A 16,051-nucleotide genomic window follows, 5' to 3' on the forward strand; every position below is an offset into this window, starting at 1 on the left:
TCAGAGTGAAACTTATGTATGTCTATGCCATTTATCATATTTTATGTCTCATTCATATGGCATGTGAAAAGGTTTAAAATTTTGAGCACATTGTAATGAAGTTTTCAGTCCTCGTAGCAAATTGCTTTCCACACAAAAAGATTAAAAACATGTTTCTTTATTTTTACATATGAACTGGTCAATTCTGTACGAGTCAGATTCAGAGGACATATATTTGTATCTGTACAGGTATATATGCTTATGAATAACTAAAACCGAACAATATCTGAACTGCAAGGGGGGAGGGGGCAGTCGAGCAGCTCTCTCTCCTTTCCTAGTGATGACTCCGAGATGAGCTATCAAGCCGTTAAAAAAGTACACAGTACACAATAACACTACATTACCCACAACACAAGCGAGAGAAGACAGTAAGCTAGCCTCTGAGTTCTTAACATCAAAATCTTCATTTGTGTGTAGTCATATCGCAGGGTTTGGGTCTCAAAGAGCAAGGTAGTCTCCTGAAAGCTGAAAAAAAATAAATTTGTAATAAGGCTGCATTTATCAGTGTATTTCGTGAATGGTACTTGCGTACTGAATATGAATAAACTTTTTTATTAGGTGTGTAAAACGCGCCTTCTGCATTTGCAGAAGTTCATGAGAAAGTATCATTTGTGACTGTAAATCTCTTATGCTGGATACTTCACCTGAAGTCACCACATTGACCACATTTACTGTTATACATTTGTGTTAGCAATAGAATGCAGATGATAAATCCATTTCCAGGTAGACAGCACAAAGTTTGCCATCTGCATCCTAGGCCAATCGGCTTGAGTTGAGGATTGCTTTTGCGAATGCATCATGCTGCTTGAGTTGCATAGGTAAAAAGCTGTAAAGAATACGAAATTTCAAAAAATTGATATTCCTGAAGTTAAAAATAATACTGTCTAGCAACTGCATCTATGTTTATCTCATATATAACACTTTCAAATGAGCTGTCGTGCATATTTTTAGTCCAACACCAAGGTAATGTTTTGCTCCTGTATACAGAGGTTTCCAGAAAAAAAGTGAAAGTTGCATTTTTTTTTCAGATGAGCTTCTGCACATTGAGCACCTAAATTACTTATAATTTGTAGCATGTCAAACCAGCTGATTTCACATGCTCTGTGTGCTCTTTGAGCTAGGCAATATCCTGAAAAAATATGCTTTAAAAATTCATGCATTTTGCTCGTGTGAAAAGCCCTCAAAGAATTGATGTACATAAGCAATTTATTATTTTTTCAGTTGCAATAATTTATTACTTTGCCGTAAATACCAATTTATTGAGTGCATCCAAAAACATCTTTTGAAAAAAATAGTTTTTTAATGCGATCCATCTCGTCGACAAAAAACTACAGACTCACATAGATATGCAGGAAAGTTTTACGCAATGGCAATAAACGAGCAACAAAAGTTTCGAGCTTCTAGAAACACACCAAAATTATTTCAGCTGTATTCGTAGTGGTCATAAAACGCTGATTGATTTGAAATGACATGACCCAATTGCGTGCAAGTATGCTAGCCGACGTCAGTGACGTTTTATTATAGTGTAGTGTAACTTCTGGTGTTAAAATGCTGCATTTTTTATTTGCTGTGTGTGTGTTTGCTGGTTTGGCCCATTGCCATTTTAAATGCAATATGATAGAAAAGCTGAAGCTTAGACATATTTGATGGTATTCATTAGAAAGCATAAGCAAACCATACAGCAGAAAATGAAACAGAAAAAGCTGTCTGCTAATTCTGCCCAGTTTTCCAATGTTATATGTTTTGTTATTACTTTTAATGCATTACCCAGCTTTATGGAATGTGCGTTTCTTCATATGTTCATGAATGTCTTCTTTGAGCTTGATTGACATGGTCGATAACAGAACTGGAGCAAACAAATTTATTGTAGTACACTCGTCAACCTCTCTTGTACTATTGTTATTCGAAACTGATTTGGGATAGTCTGGTGAAAATGGCTTTGCTGTAACTTGAAAGCGGATCCAATATTGACTTCAGGTTTTTTTTTATTTTCTGAGAGAAAAAAAAATAGGTGCATCCATCTAATGCATTTGAGGATTGTCCCTTTATTCTATATGTTATATGTGTGCCACGAGAAAAATGTCCAGAAATCTCCAAGAGAACCTTAGTCACTGGTATAGCATTTAATTCAAACAAGTTCCATAAGTCGACTTCTTGACATATTATAATTAGGTTCTACATATATGTTATTGGGCATAGCCTACAGCACCATCATCTACATCATCTACATCATCTACAGCACCAGATTTGCAGAAATGCACTTGTTATTACATTAGGTGATCTTCAATGGAAGTTTTGCAGATTTCTAGTCAGATACTCTAATTTGATTGGCAAAGTGTGTTTGAATGTTGGCATTCCATTTGATTTTTTACTTTTCAACTGCTTCATACAAATATGTGAAAAATTTGTGTTTGTAGTGTTTGTACTTTCGGTGCTTTATGTGGTGGTAAATATCGTGCTCGTGCTGTACAAATTCTGTGGTCAATAACCATGCACACTTCTGTGAAATCGCCACAAGAGTGGTACTTTGTGTGTAATTTTCCCTCCGTAATAAATATTCCGCAAGTCTGCAGATTGTGTGCTCTGATAGCGTATAAACAGGAACTCTGAAAGGATCCGTACTTTGCTTTTGTGTTTGGGCTGTAGATAAGCTTTTGTTTGCGTCTAGTTTATTTAGAATGGAGCCTGCAGCCTTGCAAGAATGCTTGCTCAGAGAGAGTTCTGGCTGCAGTGATTACTCCCATTCAATACCCTTACTCCCAAGAGAGGCGAGCTAAAACGCCCTAGATTCCACCTATTGACTCCGAAATAGAGTGAAAAAAGAGACAAAAACAGCGTGGTCACGTGGTTAAAATACTTGTACGCCGCCTTTTGAAAACGCCTAGACGGGGGTAAAGTATTGTCCTAATTACACCGAAAATACTCCCAAGTAAGAACCGTAACACTCCAGAATCGTTTTCTCTGAGCCACAAAGGGAGTAAAGTTTTGCCCAATCTAAGCCCGTTGTATGCCTTACGACATGAGCGTTTTTACTCCCATTTCGAGGGTGCAAAACATGTACGGATGGGAGTGATCTAAAGGACAAGCCAAAAACTCCCATCTGGGGTTTTTTTTGTTTGTTTAGAGTGTGGAGTGTAGTGGCCCTTGTTCCAGGAAAACACGATGCCACTTTGAAGATGCTCAATATTCAAGAGCTGACGGGGTCTGCAAACACCATGGAGCGCATGTTGTCGAAGCAAGAAAATTAGTAACCACGACTTCAGCCGCGTACAGAACCTTAGCATTAACTTAACGATAACGTTTGCAATTACCTCCACTGTGAACCACAACGTGCGCGACGCACTTTTATTTCGTTGAAATAAGACCTTGAACGAAGCAAGGGCGCTTACCTCAAACACAATGATGACAAGCAAGGCGACGCAAGACGCACATTTGGTAATCACGACAGCCCAAGAACCAGAATTCATGAAGTTAATCTCTTATCACTTCTCCATTCTTCACTTGCTTCGTTCGTATTCGCCATAGTTACACAAGACAGTTAATAAAGCCGGCTGCGAAATTGTTGTGAAACAATTACAATTACAAACTAATGACAAAGGACCTTATGAATATGGATAAATGCCCCTGTTTTACGTTGTGAAGACGGGATAGAAGTTTTTTTTTAATTTTAGACCTTTCATAAATGTGGCAATTTTGGTTTTAGTACCACCATAGGTACCACGCATAAACGTCGCGTTCGAGATCTGTACATTGTTTGTTTCTGGACTCCAAGATGAGCGGAGGGGGGAATTGTGATTTACACAAAATAATTATTGCTAATCTCACACAGAACTGCGTGCCTTTTCAAGTTTCTGTGTCGTGGTTTGTATTACGCAATTCATTATCAGTGAGATATTGAAATATAATGGTTATATGCGTGAAAATTATGCTATTCATGCGGAACTATTTGCTTTGTTACGCGGAGGCATGCAAAATAAAGGAAATGTGGCCTCGTGATACGGGAGCTCATGCTTAAATTGTCACCGACTATAGATAGTTAGGGGGAGACAGAAGATTAGGTGGGCAGATGAGATTAAGAAGTTTGCGGGTATAAATTGGCAGCAGCAAGCACAGGACCGGGTTAACTGGCGGAACATGGGAGAGGCCTTTGTCCTGCAGTGGACGTAGTCAGGCTGATGATGATAGATAGTATGTGTATGTGTGCACTTGTGTGGGCGCGAGCACGTGTGTGTGTGTTTGGAGGGGAGAATGAAGAACAAATAATGAGTAAACTTTACCTCATTTATATCGTTCCTTTGTCAGGCTATGAAATTTTGCTCTTATAAATCGACCACACATTAAATTGCGCACAATCTTTTCTAACTTTTTCATGGATTAAATGACTCTCCGAATAACCAACAAGCACTTTCAAGCGTAATACGCGGCTTAAACAGGTGTCTTTTGCGTAGCAAAACACAGTATCTAGCAATTAGGCACGTAAAACTTGCCCCGACTGCTTTAATGAGAGACGATGGTAGCAATGGACTCACACCCTCCTTTACGCGTGCTCACTTGTGTCAAACGGGCGACGTTATGGCGGCACTGACCAAGCCTGAAAATATTTTTCTAGGTTGCAATAGCAGGGCACGTATCATTGCTACCGAAAAGGGCTTGACTTCCAGATTGTGTCAGGATTCATTAACAATACAAACAAGAAAAAGCACGCTCAACCGCATGGACAGTAATCTCTCCCCCCCCCCCCCCCCCCATGTGCAAGGTGCTTAGGCCATGTGCTGTCGACTATTCATACACTTAGCTTCCGCCCTTCGCTTTGATTGTGAACGAGGCTCCCATTCTCTGTGCCAAAACGTCTTGGTACATTTTTACTATGTTGTGGTCCGCGTCTTCTTCTAATCGAACACCTGCATTCAGCAACTTGATTGATTCCATGCAGTTACCAGTACTGTATATTAACTCAGTTGAGATGAAGACAATTTAGTCACTGTAGAGAAACAGGGCCACACAAGCGCCATGATCTTCGCAACGCAACTAAAAATTAGGGGAACCTAAATCTTCGCCTTTAGTAGTTGAAAACGATAGCGGCCTCCTGTTTTTAGTGCCCATTTGAAACGAATATAAAACTTCTTTGAATTTGCAATGCACCCGGTATACGTGGCCTTAAAGGAAGCGCAGTAGAGTGTGTGCCTTTTGTAGTGGACTACCAGCTTTCAACCGTGTAGCCATTATGATATTCGCATATTCTGACGCCCGTTGGCAATAAACGCTTCTACCACTAATTATTGCTGCAATATTTCATATATAATTGTGAAGCATGTGTACAGGACGCATATGTTTGTGAAGCTTGAGAGCTACTTTTACTGAATTTCGCAACAGAAGAAGTTATTTTCACTGTTTTCACAAGCAGAGGCGTGCCCATGTGGTAGAACGTCCGCTTGCCGCGTAAACGACCCGCGTTAATCCCCACTCGGACCCAAACAACCCTCGTTCAGTCCCCACTCTGCTACAGGATTTCGTATCATTTATTTATTTTATTTGCATTATTCTCGATTTTTTAGTCACGCACAAGAAGAATTTTCGCTCACAACGAATGATGCGGATGCCGGCACCAATCCCAGACTTTATGCGAAACAAGCTTTTTAACGTTATACCGTTAAAAGAATCCGTGATGCTTAGCCCCAACAGCCTCATTCAGTTTCACGTTAAAGAGAGCATGTTTGGAAACTGAAATATAGTTAATGGATGAATCGATACACGTAACTGATATTTCTTTAATGTTCTAAAAGAATTTCAGTGACTCATCTACCCAGATTTGTATAATTTCTAGTTGCCCACGTGGTAAGTTTAGGACTCAAACGCTGAACGAACTGCGTGGAAGGTTGAAGAGCCGATTGGAGGCTCTTATGGGCTGAGGTTATTTGCACCGAATTCTTCATTGACTGTTTTGCTCAATGTTGCACCACTCAACGAAAGTTGCAATGATAAACCATGGCAGATAGGTTACAGCGCAAGGTTGCAACACTCGTAGGACGCGTGTTGTCCTTGTGCCGAGCTCACACTGCAACATCGCTTTACAAGGCAGTTCAGTTGTGGTTCCACATTGCGGCCCCTGAGAGTAACTTACTTGCGCCTAGACGTTGTCGTAAGCGATTGCCAAGTTGACAAAGCCCACCCTATACAGGACCATTCTAATATCGCATTGCTATAGCGCAGCTCAGATTGAACATTGACAAAATAAGGAACAGCGACGAAGAAAAACAGAATGAGCGCTAAACTTCGGGCCGCAGTCGTATTAAGTTGGCCCTTCAGAGTGTTGAGGCAAATTCTATTGCAAAATGTGTGAAGCCGTGTGTGAATACGAGAACTGTAGCCTCTTCTGGAAAAAGAGCTCGAGTTTTTCGGGCGTGTGCAGAGAATGGTTGACGTGGAAATGTTAACTTGATGTTTCCTTTTGCTGCATTTTCTAATCACTTGTGCTGCGCGCCACGCTTAATTGTTTCTGGTCAGGTGAGCGACGTCAGGTGTGCTGTGAAGTGAGCCATAAAATGTGCTGTTCGGTCATGACATAAACAAAAGATGGAAGTTCAAATTGGTCCTTTCCTTCCTCGCTGCTGCCTTTTTTTCCATGCTCAAACTGAGCCGCTCTATTGCAATGCGATATAATAAAATGCACCAACTTGGCCAACCTGCAGTACTTGTCTATGCGGGCAGTTCACCTGTAAATCATGGTCGTGTCCAGCCAAGTAAGCATTGACGCGGTACTTCTGCAGCAGCGGGTCCAGGTCCCTCTCCAAGCATTTGGTAGTCCCGTGGGAGCAGGCAGAGTAGATGGGATAGTGACCCGCCACCAGTACGTAACGGGATCTGGGTGAGATCAGGAATTGTCAAATACTTATTTTGTTCTTCTTTCGTCAATTTTTGCTTTATTGAGAACAATCAAGCAATGGCGCTGACCAAAGCTGAATCTGTTATGGCCTTGGAATGCTTTTGGCCCCCAAGGCCTTCGAATTCTGGTGACCATTTGCGCAATCAATCAATTATTCAATCAAAGGCGAACTTATCGCTTATTATTATAAAAAATAGATCCAGAAATATTTGGTTCTATATCCTGAGTGGTTACGATTATTTCAATACAAAATATGTTACAAAAAGTGCAGTTTTCAAAAATTATATATTAGCAAAAGTATCATGATAAGCAACCAATGTTATACATATTTAAGGAAACGCGCAAAAAACAATGAGCACACTAAATACACATGATAGATTTTGAGAAGAATAAGCAATGGCAAAAAATTGGCAGATCCCGCGAACAGTGGGAATTGATGATATGTGAACGACGAATCGGGAATGTTGATGTGTGACAATAAATTGAGCACAGCTTTACGTGGCGGACGTAAATTACACCCCACATGACTTACATGCCATGATTGTCATGTTTGAATATGTCATGAACCTTCGTAGTTCATTCACAGCACGTTATATCAAATTTAGTATAGCAAGAAGTCCTAAGTGGAGCTAACGAAACGGCCGCGAGCACGCTATGAGCTTAGCAAGTACTCATGCTTCGCATAATACGCATTCAATGCTTATCAAGTTTGGACTTGTCATCTTACCTTAATCGTCTATCGAAGTCTCGTAATACCAAATTTCGTATCTGGGGAGCTAGCGAAACGGCCGCGATCACGCTATGAGCATATCATGTAGCCGTCTTTTACATAACACGCATCTCTAAATTATCATGTTTGAACGTGTCATTCAATTTGATCGTCCATCCACATCTCGTAATACCGAATTCCCTATATGTGAAGCTAGGAAAACGGCCAAGATCGCGTGATGAGCATAGCATGTAGCCATCTTTTACATTGCACACATGTCGTTAGCATCATGTTTGGACGTGTAATTTACTTATCGTCTATCCAGGTATCATAATACCGAATTTCATATATGTAGATCTAGCGAAACAGCCGCGAACACGCTATGAGCGTAGCATGTAGTCATGTTTGACATAACACGCATCTCAACATTATCATGTTTAAACGTGTCATTTACCTTCGTCCTCCACTCATGTCTCGTAATACTAAATTTTGTATATGTGTAGCTAGCGAAACCGCCACGAGCGCACCATGAGCGTAGCATGTAGTTATGTTTACGAACACGCATCTCAAGATTTTCATGTTTGGACGTGTCATTCACCTTCATCGCTCATTCACATCTCGTAGTACCAAATTCCGTATATGTGAATCTAGGAAAACCGCCGCGATCACGCGGTGAGGGTGGCATGCAGTCGTGTTTTACATGACACACATGTCATTGTTATCATGTTTGGACGTGTCATTTTCCTTCGTCGTTCATTCACGTCTCGTAGTACCAAATTCCGTATATGTGGAGCTTAGGAAACGGCCGCGATCGCACGATGAGGGTAGCGTGTAGCCACACTTTACATAACACGCATCTCAACATTATTATGTTTGAACGCGTCATTTACCTTCGTGCTCCATACACGTCTCGTAACGCCGAATTTCGTATATGTGGAGCTATCGAAACAGCCGCGAGCACACTATGAGCGTAGCATGTAGTGATGTTTTACTTAGCAGGCATCTCAAGATTATCATGTTTGAACGTGTCATTTACCTTCATCTCTCGTTCACGTCTCGTAGTACCAAATTCCGTATATGCGAATCTCGGAAAACGGCGCGATCGCGCGGTGAGGGTAGAATGTAGTCGTGTTTTACATGACACACATGTCATTATCATATTTAGACGTGTCATTTACCTTTGTCATCTATCCGCGTCTCGTAATACCCAATTCTGTATATGTGAAGCTAGTAAATCGGCTCTGAACACTCTATGAGCGTAGCATGTAGTTATGTTTTACATAACACGCATTTCAACATTATCATGTTTGAACGTGTCATCTACCTCCGTCCTTCATTCACGTCTCGTAGTACCAAACTTTGTATATCTGTAGCTAGCTAAACAGCCGCGAGCTCACTATGAGCGTAGCTTTAGTTATGTTTTACTTAACACGCATCTCAAGATTATCATGTTTGTACGTGTCATTTTCCTTCGTCGTTCATTCACGTCTCGTAGTACCGAATTCCGTATATGTGGAGCTAAGGAAACGACCGCGATCGCACGACGAGGGTAGCGTGTAGCCACACTTTACATAACACGCATCTCAACATTATCATGTTTGAACGCGTCATTTACCTTCGTGCTCCATACACGTCTCGTAACGCCGAATTTCGTATATGTGGAGCTATCGAAACAGCCGCGAGCACACTATGAGCGTAGCATGTAGTGATGTTTTACTTAGCAGGCATCTCAAGATTATCATGTTTGAACGTGTCATTTACCTTCATCTCTCATTCACGTCTCGTAGTACCAAATTCCGTATATGTGAATCTAGGAAAACGGTGCGATCGCGCGGTGAGGGTAGAATGTAGTCGTGTTTTACATGACACACATGTCATTATCATATTTAGACGTGTCATTTACCTTTGTCATCTATCCGCGTCTCGTAATACCCAATTCTGTATATGTGAAGCTAGTAAATCGGCTCTGAACACTCTATGAGCGTAGCATGTAGTTATGTTTTACATAACACGCATTTCAACATTATCATGTTTGAACGTGTCATCTACCTCCGTCCTTCATTCACGTCTCGTAGTACCAAACTTTGTATATCTGTAGCTAGCTAAACAGCCGCGAGCTCACTATGAGCGTAGCTTTAGTTATGTTTTACTTAACACGCATCTCAAGATTATCATGTTTGTACGTGTCATTTTCCTTCGTCGTTCATTCACGTCTCGTAGTACCGAATTCCGTATATGTGGAGCTAAGGAAACGACCGCGATCGCACGACGAGGGTAGCGTGTAGCCACACTTTACATAACACGCATCTCAACATTATCATGTTTGAACGCGTCATTTACCTTCGTGCTCCATACACGTCTCGTAACGCCGAATTTCGTATATGTGGAGCTATCGAAACAGCCGCGAGCACACTATGAGCGTAGCATGTAGTGATGTTTTACTTAGCAGGCATCTCAAGATTATCATGTTTGAACGTGTCATTTACCTTCATCTCTCATTCACGTCTCGTAGTACCAAATTCCGTATATGTGAATCTAGGAAAACGGTGCGATCGCGCGGTGAGGGTAGAATGTAGTCGTGTTTTACATAACACGCCTCTCAAGATTATCATGTTTCAACGTGTCATTTACCTTCGTAATTCATTCAAGTCTCGTAATACCGAATTTCGTACACGTGGAGCTACGGAAACGGCCGCGATTGCACGATGAGGGTAGCATATAGTCATGTTTTACTTTCACGCATCTCAACATTATCATGTTTGAACGTGTCATTTACCTTCGTCGTCCCTCCGCATCTCCTAATACCTAACTTCGTATATATGGAGCTAGCGAAACAGCTGCGAGCACGCTATGAGCGTAGCATGCAGTCGCGTTTTGCGTAATACGCATCTCAAGATTATCATGTTTAAACGTGTCATTTAAGTTCGTCATCCATTCACGCCTCGTAATACCAAATTTTGTATATGTGCACTCTAAGGCAAAAGGGTGTTAAGAGTGTGTGTGGTTAGTCCTTTTGGGGACTAATGTGGTTGCTACAACCAATAATTCCTCTTAGGACTAACGGCAACGGGTCTAACAGTTAGTCCCGACAGACGAGCTCAAGGGACTAACATTTAGTCCTCACATTTACACCTTAGGAAGTAACCGTTAGTCTCACAATTCCCCTCGAAGGACTAACATTTAGTCCTCACATTTGCATCTTATAGAGCTACTGTTAATCCCCACATTTACACCTTACCGGGCAACCGTTAGTCCTCACAGTTGCACCTTGCCAGACGAATGATTGATCCACTCAAATACTCTAATCGGATGAACTTTTTGTCCTCAGTTTAAACATTGTTTTTCGTTTATTTTCCGCCAGGCCCAATACTTTTTTCACCTGTTTTTCTGCGCAGAAAAGAACACGCGAAAAGTAGTTAGCCACCTATGTGTAACTGCATTCGCATTAACGGCAACAACGAAAGACAAAAGTGAGACATCAAAATCTTTTATTTTTCTGCATACACTTGAAGTTTCTCCATTCTGCTAAGTGAATTCAAGGTGAAGTGTACAAGTCTAGTCTCGTTGTCACATCTTGTTCACTCCTTGGGGAGCTCCTCGGACGGAAGCGATAAATGACAGGCATTGCAGACGCCAGCGCACGCTGCCTTCTGCTTGTTGTGCTACCACGGCTGCACGTACAATAATATAGTAAGAATAGTTAGACACACGTGACAGAAGATGAAGATGCACGCATATGACAAGTACGTGCACGTTAATATAAAAACAAGCGTTAAAACACAAAGAACTTTGCCTTCACATCACGCACAGTCCTTCTGAAGCTGCTCTGATGAAAGAGATAGATGACAGGCATCGCAGACGCCAGCGCACACAGTCTTCAGCACGGTGTGTGCCCACGGCTGCACCATAAGTATGTAAAATAGTGAGTCACACGTGACAGAGGATAAATACAAATGCATATGAGAAATACGTGCAAGGTGAAATGAAAACATACGTGAGATATGACATGCTAATAATTTCACCATAATGTCACACATCGTCAAAGACTCGTTTAAATCCCCGTAGCGACACAGCTTGGGAGCGGTGGCCGCAGCCACAACTCCGCGACCCACCGTGCCGCTAACAAGTCAGCGAGTTCTAAGTAAGTGACGTCGTTCAGCTCGAGCACGCGAACACGACACTAAACACGGTGCTGCACGTGCAGTGTCTGCCGCCAGGGAACTTCGAACAGGAGAGCGCTAGTACGCTTTGCCACCGCCACGAACAGCACCGAGCTGGTTTGGAGCTAGCGCCGAAGAAATCGACGGTAATGCTGCCCTTTTCTACATACTCGAGCGAGTGCAGCGCGCAAACTCGAGTCCACCGCCGCGGCCAACGGACGGCGCCGAATTGCTTCCGACCGACGACTGATGGGGAAGACAACTGTAATGGCAACCAATTTTCACCGAGTTCCGATGCTAGCGAAAGACACGCCAGCCCGTGCTGGTGCACTCAATGCACGCGACATAATGCAACCAACCTCTTTACGAGAACCCGTAACGTGTTTTCGACGACTCCCAACACAGCGACGAGGCCTCAGCCCAATATCGTCAGCCCGGAGCTCATCGCGGCGGCGAAGACAGGCGAGCACTCGATGAGCGAGCGTACGGGAGGCCGACGGCAATGGCGGCCAATATCCAGGCGGTCGCAAAGCACAGGCGAACTGCAGACGCTGAAGCTGACCTTCACGATGCATTTCGTGTGGGCGATATACAACACGACGAAGCCCATTGCCGGCAAGCGCGATCCGTATCGCACACGCGACAAGTAGGGTAGAATAAAGAATGATAACCTACTTGCCTTAGAATCCACCGCTGTTTTCTGCCCTGAGTCGGGCTGAAGTATATATCCGATAGGCCTGTTGTCTTCTCGTCCACCATATTGGCCTTCCCGACTGTTGCTGTCGTGTGTTGGTCGTGACTATCTTGAAGCCAGAGATATACAGCGCAGTGTGGTGACGTGTCGAGACTTGCTCCAGACTACATGGGTGCAGCGAAACGCAAAATCAGCAGCCCACGCTCATTAAAGCGTACACACAAGCACCATGTCGTAATTCTTAAATCGTCGATTCCAGTCGGCCGTGGTCGAGCACTCCGAGCACGACGCAACGCGAACCGTCGCCGGCAAAATACGGGGAAAGACTGAGCCAGCAGAGGAAGAGAAGGAGGGCTGGTCACCTTGCCAACGCTTTTCGCGCTGCCTGCAAGTTCGGGTGGTTCATCCCTTTGGAGCGTGTTTGGAGAGTAAGTGGTTTCGTGCGGCACGCTTCCCTCTGTGGTTGCTCCTCAGTGGTCTATCCGTTCATCGCGCACGGCTATTGGGCTCTGTTGCTCTTTTCCGGGTAATTTTGCCTTAGAGGTTAGAGCTAGCGAAACACCCGCGAGCACGCTATGAGCGTAGCATGTAGTGAAGTTTTACAAACACGCATCCCAAGATTATCATGATTGGACGTGTCATTTACCTTCATCGTCCATTCACGTCTCGTAATACCGAATTTTGTATATGTGGAGCAAGTGAAGCAGCAGTGAGCACGCTATAAACACGGTATATAGTTATGTTTTACATCACACGCTTGTCATGATTATCATGTTGTGACGCGTGATTTACCTTCGTCGTCGCTTCACGTCTCGTAATACCGAATTTCGTATATGTAGAGGTAGCGAAACAGTCGCAAGCACGCTATTAGTGTAGCATGTCATGTTTTACATAACACGCATCTAAAGATTATTATGTTTGGGCATGTCGTTTACCTTCGTGGTCCATTCACGTCTCGTAATACCGAATTTCGTATATGAGGAGCTAGCGAAACAGTCGCGAGCAAGCTTTGAGCGGCGCAAAGTCATGGTTTACATTAGGCTCCTAATACCAAACTTCGTATATGTGGACCAAGCGAAACAGCCGCGAGCACGCTACGAGCGTAGCATGTAGCCAAATTTTACGTAACACGTATCTCAAGATCATGGTGTTTGCACGTGTCATTTACCCTCATCGTCACTTATTGCTCGTAATACCAAATTTCGTTTATGTGGAGCTAGCGAAACTGCTGCGAGCATGCTATGAGCTTAGCCTGTATTTGTGCTTCACATCACTATCACTAGCATGTAATTATTATCATGTTTGAACGTGTCATTTGCCTTCGTTGTCCATTCACGTCTCGTAATACCAAACTTCGTATATGTGGACCTAGCGAAACAGCCACGAGCACGCTACGAGCGTAGCATGTTGCCATATTTTACATAACACGCATCTCTAGATCATCATGTTTGGACGTGTCATTCACCTTCATCGTCCCTTCTTGCTCGTAATACCAAATTTTGTTTATGTTGAGCTAGTGAAACGGCCGCGAGCACGCTATGAGCGTAGCATGTATTCGTGCTTTACATCACTAGCATGTAAATATTATCATGTTTGGGCGTGTCATTTACCTTTGCGTCTATCCGCGTCTCGCCATACCAAATTTCGTATATGACAAGCTATAGAAACGGGCGCGAGCACGCTATCAGCGTAGCATGTAGTCATGTTTACCATAATATGCATCTCAAAATTATCACGCTTGAACGTGTCATTTACCTTTGTCGTCCTTTCACGTCACGTGGTACCAAACTTGGTATATGTGAAGCTAGCGAAAAGGCCGCGAGAACATGATGAGCGTTGTAAGTTGTTATGTTCCTACATGACACTCATGTCACTATTATCATGATAGCACGAGTGATGTGCAGTGCCGACCACTGTTAGGGTGAACGCGAGAAGCGCCATTGCCGCAAGCGCGGCCGCGCATCCAAGCAAAGCTACGCAGGCGCGGCCCTCAGGGGTGGCTTCGTGTCGTCTGCTACAATGCTCGCGCTGTTGGGCGCGCCGAGCTTGCATTGCCGTGAAAAAGTCTTTGGTTTTGATTTGACGTATTTCCTACAGCCAAAACAGCCTTAAGACTTAGTGTTGCAACTTGGAGGTCGCCTGATTATGAAAGTTAGTGAGGAGCACCTCGTGATAGAAATACTTTGAAAAAGTACAGTTTGGTAGCGATTATTTGAAGGTAATAAATAGTGCTTTTTGAGTGGAAAGTGGCAGCAAATTCTATATTTTCTAAATAACTTCACAAGGCAACGTTAGCGCAGATATTTCCGGGTCGGCTGTAACGAGTCTAGTGAGTACGAGAACTTCGCGTGAATTTTTAGAGGTAGCGTATTGAGGGTTATTCCTTGGCCATTGTTTTACAGTATTGATCGCAGGCATGTGATGGCGTTCGCGGTATCATCCAACATTATATAATAATTGTAGGTGTGTTTACTTTAAAGCGCACAAAAATATGTTTATAGTGCAACTGTTTTGCATAGAACTCACTGAAAAATATTATTCATTTTTGTGTTTTGTCGACGCAAATATCTCCTTTTTTATGTGAACAATAAAATAACAGATTGTAGCTTTATCAAATTAAAAAAAATGATCAAAAGTTTATTCAAAACAACAATGGCCAAGAATGTTAATGACTAAAATAAAATTAGGCTATCGGACACGGCTCATACTTGTACTCCTTGTTACCATCACAGCATGAAGGTGAGCGAAATTCCGGGTCTTGGGCGCTATGCAGGATTGGCCGAGTTTCCCGAAACTCCGGATATTCCCGGGCTCTGGGAATACCCCCTTATAAACGAGCCAACAGTACGAAAAATTCTAATCTACTTGTCAGCGCGCTGCGTTTCATTTATTATAATGAAACCAGTCATCGCGTCAAGGGCGGTCGACTAAGTTGGGTTCTCGAACCAGATGCATCTTATTTCATTTGTTTGTCGTTTCACTGATTGCGGGAGTGCACCAATGCAATGAAGTGTCAGAAACGCTTCGTTATGATATTGCTACATGTAGGCTGCCGCAGTGCATATCAAGTCAAGTCAAGATCCTTGACGATGTGGCGCATACCCACGCTGGGGGATTGGCGAAGAACCGGATAGTTTTCATGAATTTCTTGTTTAATAACAGATTAAAATTAATTCATTTACGAGTCATAAAAGAAAGATGCAACAAGACAAACTTAATGGTTGACTTGTAAATAATCTGTAGTGTAATGCAATAAAGTGTCGTATTTGATTTATTATGAATTTGGAAATTTCAAAATCTACCGAACAATGATTTCAACACTTGAACCTCTTTGAACTTTTGACGAACTCCTGCAATTCGTCAACCATCTTCCCGTCGCTGTGGCCTAGATACAAAGCCCCGAAAGAAAGCACATTTTCAGCATTTAAATCTATTCCGAGAAGCTGGCTAACGGCTCCTAAAGTGTTTTTACGTAAGGCAGAGAATCTATTACAGTAAATCAGATAATGTTCAGTTGACTCATATACTCCACAAACAGGACAATGAGGGGAGGCTGCCAGACCAGC

The 16,051-nt window shown here is 42.7% G+C and overlaps 1 protein-coding gene across 3 annotated transcripts in view; it reads right to left on the minus strand.

Moving 5' to 3' along the window:
• LOC119166664 (tartrate-resistant acid phosphatase type 5) overlaps window positions 1-16,051 on the minus strand; it is a 389,636-nt gene that overhangs the window by 120,636 nt on the left and 252,949 nt on the right. For all 3 annotated transcript variants that reach the window (XM_075883351.1, XM_075883350.1, XM_037417985.2), the window contains exon 5: window positions 6,753-6,900. In XM_075883351.1, the coding sequence (XP_075739466.1) occupies window positions 6,753-6,900 (148 nt within the window). The remainder of the gene's footprint in view (window positions 1-6,752; window positions 6,901-16,051) is intronic.

This window comes from Rhipicephalus microplus, unplaced genomic scaffold (genome assembly GCF_043290135.1).
Source record: "Rhipicephalus microplus isolate Deutch F79 unplaced genomic scaffold, USDA_Rmic scaffold_16, whole genome shotgun sequence".
NCBI classification, from domain to species: domain Eukaryota; kingdom Metazoa; phylum Arthropoda; class Arachnida; order Ixodida; family Ixodidae; genus Rhipicephalus; species Rhipicephalus microplus.